Here is a 7,729-nt window from a genome sequence, read left to right on the forward strand (position 1 = left end):
CGTGCGAAACGCGAAGATAGAGTTTGGGACTCCCACTTAATACCGAACAAGTTCCACTGAGACGGATGAATGGGGATGATTTGAAGGCATCGGTAATGTCCGCTTTGGAGAGCCGAGCTACCGTGCCCTGTGAACTTGATCATCTTTATTGCATTATCCACTGAGGCATGGTGAAGGGAGAAGAGAACTGATCTGGAGGGATGATGCTATTGACGCTGCAGAATGGGCTGGGAGCAGGGAGCGGGACAGATCGAAAATCAGCCTTTTATTTACGTGTGGCTATTCCGATGGGATTTGACGGAACACTGAGAAGGGGGAGGAGCTAAAGGACCGATTATATATCCTTTGAGAAGTTCTTTGTCGATGAGCTGGGAGGAACTATGTTGGGTTCTTTAGCGGCTGACTGTAAGTTTCTTGCTACGAAAGTCACTGTGGGAGATGGGAGGACCCCTACCCTGAAGCCTTGGGAGAGCCCTGACGGGGAGATAGTCAACGACACGGAATCTGTAGATAGCGCAGCTGCTAGCTGAGGGATGTTAATGGGAGTGGAGGTGGTGATATTCCAGAATGTTTTTTTTTTTTTTTATGTTTCTGGCGCAGAGCCACTGTGACGGCCCGTCCACACGGTGGCGTGCGTTACAGCTTCCGACGCTTCTGCCCATTCACTTTGAATGGGTGTGACGTCACTTTTAGTAGAACTGTATTTTGGGAAGCGACGTGGAGCGTTTGCTGGCGTTGCTCGCTTCAAAAAGTTGAGCAATGTTCAACTTTTGGCGCCTCGGCAGAAGCGTCAGCCAATGAAATCCCGTTTATGCAAAATCTGCCGGTACAAGCGCTAGCCAAACAGACCGCGTGTATGTTGGGAGAGACTACGCAGGTAATTCCTCATATTCCAAAAATGTGAGGGAAATTCATTATAGCGGTAGTGAATCACCCGGTGCTGTATGATCAGTCTCTGTTCATCTACCGGGATACAAACCAAGGAGCGACGGCATGGAGGGAGGAGGCAGAGACAGTGGGTGAACTGGTAGGTTTTCGCCTGTTGGGGATTTTTTTCTTTTTTTTTCTTTCCAGTTTACTTAGTTTTTAACATTGCTATTGCTTTGTGTGTCGGGGGCCAAGAGATTCATGTGATTGGTGTTGCTGCTGTGCGGACCAGTAGCGTAGGCAGAAATGTACTTTAGGGTGGGCCTGTAAAAATATAGGGTGGGCCAGATTTTCTTCTGCGCATCGGAAACTAACCACGATCCCGCCGGTACCGGTGGCAGATTACTTTTAGAATACTTCCTTTCCTCTCTTTCCTCCTCCTCTTTTTATCTTTTTCTCCTTTTCCTCTTCTTTCTATCTTTTCCTCTCTTCTTTTTCTTTCTCTTTAGAATACTTTCTTTTTCCATAACAGATGGGGTATGTTTGGTGAACGGGAGACACGTATTTTACTGTTTTAATGGCTTATGAAGAGCACGAACACAACATTTTAGTGTCATTCTTGACAGCTCTCTCATCTGCACCGCACATAAAAAGAAAAACTCACCCAGACTACATTCTTTGTACTGTCTTAAAACCTTTCCTTGGAAAAGTTTATGCATGTAAGGTGTCCTTGGGTGCTTTGAAAGGCGCCCCTAAATAGAATACATTATCATTATTATTATTATCTGAAACGATGTAATCACTTTTAAAACTTTTCCCAGTTACTTGCCCCATGCATTCGGCAGCAGCAGGCCATTCAGTTAGATTTGATCCCGTTATGAATGTCATCATTTCGACAATAAATAAATGCTACATAAACGTTATCTTCCACGTTGTATCTAAACATCTCCGTTTCTACCTTCCAATATGTTTTGAAAGAGAACTCTCTCTCTCTCTCTCTCATCTGCGTGCGGGGCGGGGCCTCACGGGCACGCTGCATCTCTCGCTCGCAGATACGCTGCAGCGCTGTGCACACGGTTCTGCCGGTAATGAATATTACATTGTGAGGAAACTTTCCACCAATAATTCCAATAAGTATTCACTTCAGGTTTACGAAAGTAACTGCACTCAGTTTACTCGTTTTTCAAATGTAACACCAGCTGAATATACTGATTTTTTTTAATTTTTATTTTTATTTTCTTTCTTTTTCTTCCGATTACGTAACACCGTTACATGTATTCCGTTACAACCCAACCCTGTGTAAGGGTCGAGTGCAAACGTTTTCGTTAAAACTAGTACCTGAGTGCAACGGAAGTTGAAGCTCCTGTGGCGGAGTCTTCCAGAACCTGGAGGCGAGCATCGATAGCTATCATGGAGCTAGCCAGGGATTGCAGGGAGCCGGCCGCGCTACTCTCCATAGGGGTGTGTGACGCTCCCGGACTGGCGAGCCTGAGAAGGGGTGGATTTTTTGGAGGGGGACGGGATCCTGGAGGGCTCGACTTCCTGCCCTTTTTACCTCCGCGGCTGCGGCCATCGTCCTGCTCTCTGGGAAGCTGGCTGGAGCTGCTGCCCCGGACTGGAGAGCTACGCTGGAGACCTGGTCCGAGAGCTATCGCCGCTGAGAGAGAGTGAGGCCTGGGGCTGTGGGAAAGCCCTGCTGCAGGAGCCGGCGATGAGGAAGTCTTCCTCTGTTGATAAGCCGCTGTGGGGAGCCGAACCGGGATCGGAGACTTCCAGAGAAGGTTCGTGTTCCGAATTGTCCGAGTTGGACATCTTGAGCTAGTTGTTTCTTACGGTTTTTCTCACGAGAAGCAGTATTGTATTGCAACTACCATTGCGTGTGATCATCTGCAATGACAACTGACAGGGAGGAAGAGCAGGTATTTAAGGCATTTAGCATGTGCAGCGATTGGCTGCTGAGGGGTGACGCCCTCATATTTAATGAGGGGGGAAGGGAGCCATAGAGTGACGTGTGAGTGACTCGAGTTAGGTCTTCCTTATTGAACTTGCGCTAAAGCTTTCATGTGTGGAGAATCCAAAGGGTTCACATGCTTTTCCTTGTAACTGTATATATATATATATATATATATATATATATATATATATATATATATATATATATATATATTGGGGACAGGTTATATACTTAAAACTTTTTTTTTTCCATGTCATGTGACCAAATGAATGCAGCAATGTGTTACTGCACTGATGAAGCACATTTAAATAGGATTTTAGTGGTATTATTCAGATTTTATAGGAATATTGGTATGAGAATAAAGGGGAGTGCTCGCATATCTTTTTTGAACTTAACTGCTTATGTTTTTGAAAATATTCTATTTTCAACTTCTTATGATTATATTATTATTATAATTTAATTCTAAAATGAGGCAACCCCATAAAGTATTCTGATTCTGATTCTGGAGAAATCAACAGGTTGGTGTTTAATCCATAAGGTTCAACTCACTATAAATGCTGGGTTACAATTTGTTCTTCGTCACAGTGAAAAAGGAGGAGCGAGATAACGGTGAGTCTTTATGACAGAGAGTTAGGGTCACAGAGCTGCCTCTCGTCTGGTTTCTCTCTGAGGATGGAGACTGAACTCTGCTTCCCACACCTCTTCAACTCCTCCTGCAGGAGGCCTCTGCAGCACCGAGCCTTCATCTTCATTTACAGCCTGCTGGCGTGCATCTCCGTGCTCACCGTGGCTCTAAACCTGCTGGTCATCATCTCTATCTCACACTTCAGGCATGACCATTTACTAACAAGCGTCACCTAGAATGTTTAATGTCTTTACTTGCATGTCTCTGCACTTTATTTACAGGAGTTGCCCTTTGCACAATAGAGATATTTCTTACATTAAGACATTCACATATATTGCATTCAGCATTAAACGTACTATCTAGAAATGTTCCTACTATGAATAATAACTCTGTAAACGTCTTTGATTATTGATATTAATGTTGGAAGCTGCTGCATGCTCTTTGACTTTCCTCCTCCTAGACACACAGAAAATATATATAATTACAACATACTACGTTACTTACATAAATGCACTTACTTGCAACAAATATGTGTCCTTTCTTGTACGTACTTTAAAAGTTAGCAAATTCCTAAAAGTTGTTTGCACATTTCTGCACAATGCTGCCACTTTTAAACCGGCACGGCTCTTCCACTTGTAAATTCCGCGATACTGCACTTTTTTGTACAATAATTAGTCATCCTCTTATTGTATTTATTTTAATGCATATTGCACAAAAGCTAGTGTGGTTGTTTGCAATGTACATTTTAAGTCCTAGGCTCCTCCAACATATACTTAAGACATGGATAAATAGGAAGTAAAATAGTGCAAAAAGAAGAATACAATGGTGCAGTAAAATGAAGGATCTAGTAAGCTTTGTACATCTTAGACGGAATATGAGAAAACCAGAATGTTAAATGTTAAAAATATTACAGTAGAATACAAATACAACTGTGATGAAATATATACATATATAAACATGTTTTGCATTTTATTAGTACTCTTACCGCTATAACTTATAACTCTGCAACTATCAAAATCAATGTTGGAAGCTTCTGCATAATATTTGACTCTGTACTCCTTTAAAATATACAAACTGGTACTAAGTATATTTACATTAATGCTTGTGATGCCTTTGAGTCATTCCTTACACTCCATTTATGTAAAGTCTTTGAGAATTAGGAAAAGCGCTATACAAATCCCATGTTTTATTATTATTATTATTAATATTATTATACTGGAAGTTTTGCAAGTTCTTAATTTTTCTGCACAATGCTTTAAAAACTGCACAGCTCTTCCACTTTTGAATTCGGCTCTAATGCCCTTTTGAGTCTCAGAAATGTGTCGTGTTCTTATTGTATTTTCAATTGTTGTATATTATATTATATCTCTTGTAAACTGTCTTTTTAGTTTAAGATGTAGAGGTTTAATTGTGTTATGCACAAAAGCAGCTGTTATCTGAAGTCCTGGGCTCCTCCAACTATGCAACCTGCTTTATACTTAAGACATAAATAAACAAGAAGTAAAATAGTGCCATAAAAAAGTATGCAATTGATATAATAAATAAGTAAGATATGTACAGGTTTGATAGATAAGATAGAGAATGTAAAATAAAATACTGTACAGTAGAAACAAATCTGTAATCATATTTACATATATGTCTATATAGAATAACCTGAGATGAAATACTTCTTTACTGTTAGAATAGTTTTAGGAATACATTTTATAATACTTCTATATTTGCTCTTAATTTACCACCAAAAATACCAAAGTATGTGTAATATTACCTGTCAGTTTTACAGTTTTAGGAAAAGTTTGCATAATATTTCTAGATGTACTTAATGAGTTTATGTATGTACTGTATGTGTAATAATACCTGGCATTAAAATGTAATTTCATTTATACTGTTTATCCCGACATATACATTTCTCTGAGAGGGCTTCACATCGTGTACAGATACTAAATATAAATGATAGATTAAAATACAATATAATAAAATCACAATATAGACGATCCATATTTAAAAACTGATGATGTAAACATTAACATATATAATTAATTCTGATTATGTTACAAATATATGTTTTATATATTTGATTGCAGTAAACATCTTAATATAGCAAATTAGCAATGTAACATAATGTTACATTACTATATTAAGATGTTTACTGCAATTAAATCAAAATGTATTTATATAGCCCAATATTGTGTCAGTGGGCTACGATATAGAAATAAAAGAAAATTGTAAGAAACATGATAAGAACATGAATTAAAAATAATATAATATAATAATAACAAAAAGACAGTAAAAATACAGATTCAAGGCTATAATTGTCATGTGTGCAGAGCTACAGTGTAGTTATGACAATGACATTCTTAGGTCACAGGCTCCTCCAACAGTGCAACACAATAACACAGATAATAGTGCAAGTAAATCAAATCAAATATAATAGAAGTAAACAATAAACACTAAAGCAACTAAATAAAATACCATGAAATGTAGGACTCAGGAGGATAAAACCTAAAGTCGTCTGAATGCATGTTGACTTTTTTGTGTATTTAACAGAATAATGTAATATATGTTCACTGGTGATATTCTTCCTCTCCAGGCAGCTGCGGGCCAATTAAAAGTAGGACACAGGCCGCATTTGGCCCCTGGGCCGTAGTTTGGACACCCCTGATGTAAACATATATATTTGGTATAATTAATAACATAAAATTCAACAAAAAGACAGTAAAAATACAAAAAGCAATTAAATAAAATACCATGAAATGTAGGACTCAGGAGGATAGAACATAAGGTAATCGGAATGCACGTGGGCCTATTTTGTGTATTAGATAGATAGATGGATAGATTGATAGATAGATAGATAGATAGATAGATAGATAGATATGTAGATAGATAGATAGGTAGATGGATAGATAGATAGATAGGTAGATGGATAGATAGATAGATAGATAGATAGATAGATAGATAGATAGGTAGCTAGATGGATAGATAGATAGATAGATAGATAGATAGATAGATAGATAGATAGATAGATAGGTAGATAGATAGATATATGGATAGATGGATAGATAGATAGATAGATAGATAGATAGATAGATAGATAGATAGATAGATAGATACTTTATTAATAATGTAATATGTTAATGTTCACTGTTGATATCCTTCCTTTCCAGGCAGCTGCACACCCCCACCAACGTCCTCCTCCTCTCTCTGGCCGTCTCAGACCTCCTGGTCGGCCTCTTCATGATGCCGCTTCAGATCATGCTCCTGAGGGGCTGCTGGGATCTCGGGAGCTTGATATGTGGAATGTTCTCCTACACCTCCTTTATCCTCACCTCTGCCTCGGTGGGAAACATGGTGCTCATATCCATCGACCGGCATATGGCCATCTGCGGCCCCCTGAGTTACCCCACTAAAGTCACTCAGACGAGGGTCAAACTGTGTGTGTGTCTGTGTTGGGCCTCCTCTATTTTCTACAACGGCGTGATACTCATTGACTTCCTAAAGCACCCGAATATATACAGTTCCTGCTATGGAGAGTGTGTAGTCATGATTAACTTCATCACAGGGTCCGTGGATGTCATGTTGACGTTTGTCGGCCCCATTTCTGTCATCGTAGTGCTTTATATGAGGGTCTTTGTGGTGGCTTTGACTCAGGCTCGAGCCATGCGCTCTCATATTTCAGGCGTCACAATCCAGAGTTCGATGGTCACTACCAAGAAGTCGGAAAGAAAAGCAGCCAGGACTCTTGGGGTTGTCATAGTGGTGTTTTTAATGTGTTTCTGTCCTTATTTTTACCCCTCTCTTGCGGGACAAGACTTGATAACCGGCGTTGAGTTTTCAACGTTTGGGATCTGGCTTTTGTTTTGTAATTCCTGTGTGAATCCACTGGTGTACGCTCTCTTCTACCCCTGGTTTAGGAGGTCTGTTAAACTCATTGTGACTCTTCAGATACTGCAGCCTGGCTCCTGTGACGCCAACGTGCGGTAGAGGAGAGCGTGTAGTTTAAAGTATATAGAAAATGTGATCCCTCATTAGCACTGATAAAATAAAGGACGGAATATAATAACTTCGCAGCACAGGATTATTTTTTTTTAAAAAGCTGGTAATTAAAGATCATATTCCCCCAGGCGGCTCTGTTTTCTATAATGGTTTGATAAACTGCAAATAATGACTTTTGAAAAGCATAATAAACATGTTAAGTTTGACCTTTTTGTCGAATAAGACATAATAATAATCAATAATAATAGTCATGAATGTTTTGCTCATGAAAAGTAATCTAATTTTAAGAACAT

The 7,729-nt window shown here is 39.3% G+C and overlaps 1 protein-coding gene across 1 annotated transcript; it reads left to right on the forward strand.

Moving 5' to 3' along the window:
• The first annotated feature begins 3,493 nt into the window (after window positions 1–3,493).
• On the forward strand, window positions 3,494–7,424 carry LOC117536570 (trace amine-associated receptor 13c-like). Its single transcript, XM_034201497.1, has 2 exons — window positions 3,494–3,651; window positions 6,608–7,424. The coding sequence occupies exons 1-2, from the start codon at window positions 3,494–3,496 to the stop codon at window positions 7,422–7,424; spliced, it is 975 nt and encodes a 324-aa protein (XP_034057388.1).
• Window positions 7,425–7,729: the final 305 nt, after the last annotated feature.

Source organism: Gymnodraco acuticeps, unplaced genomic scaffold (genome assembly GCF_902827175.1).
Source record: "Gymnodraco acuticeps unplaced genomic scaffold, fGymAcu1.1, whole genome shotgun sequence".
NCBI lineage: Eukaryota > Metazoa > Chordata > Actinopteri > Perciformes > Bathydraconidae > Gymnodraco > Gymnodraco acuticeps.

Excerpts from the sequence above, each read along its gene's own strand:
- LOC117536570 (XM_034201497.1), top strand. The coding sequence starts at position 3,494 with ATGGAGACTGAACTCTGCTTCCCACACCTCTTCAACTCCTCCTGCAGG. Across the intron at positions 3,652-6,607 it reads ATCTCTATCTCACACTTCAG|GCAGCTGCACACCCCCACCA; the intron begins GCATGACCATTT and ends CTTCCTTTCCAG.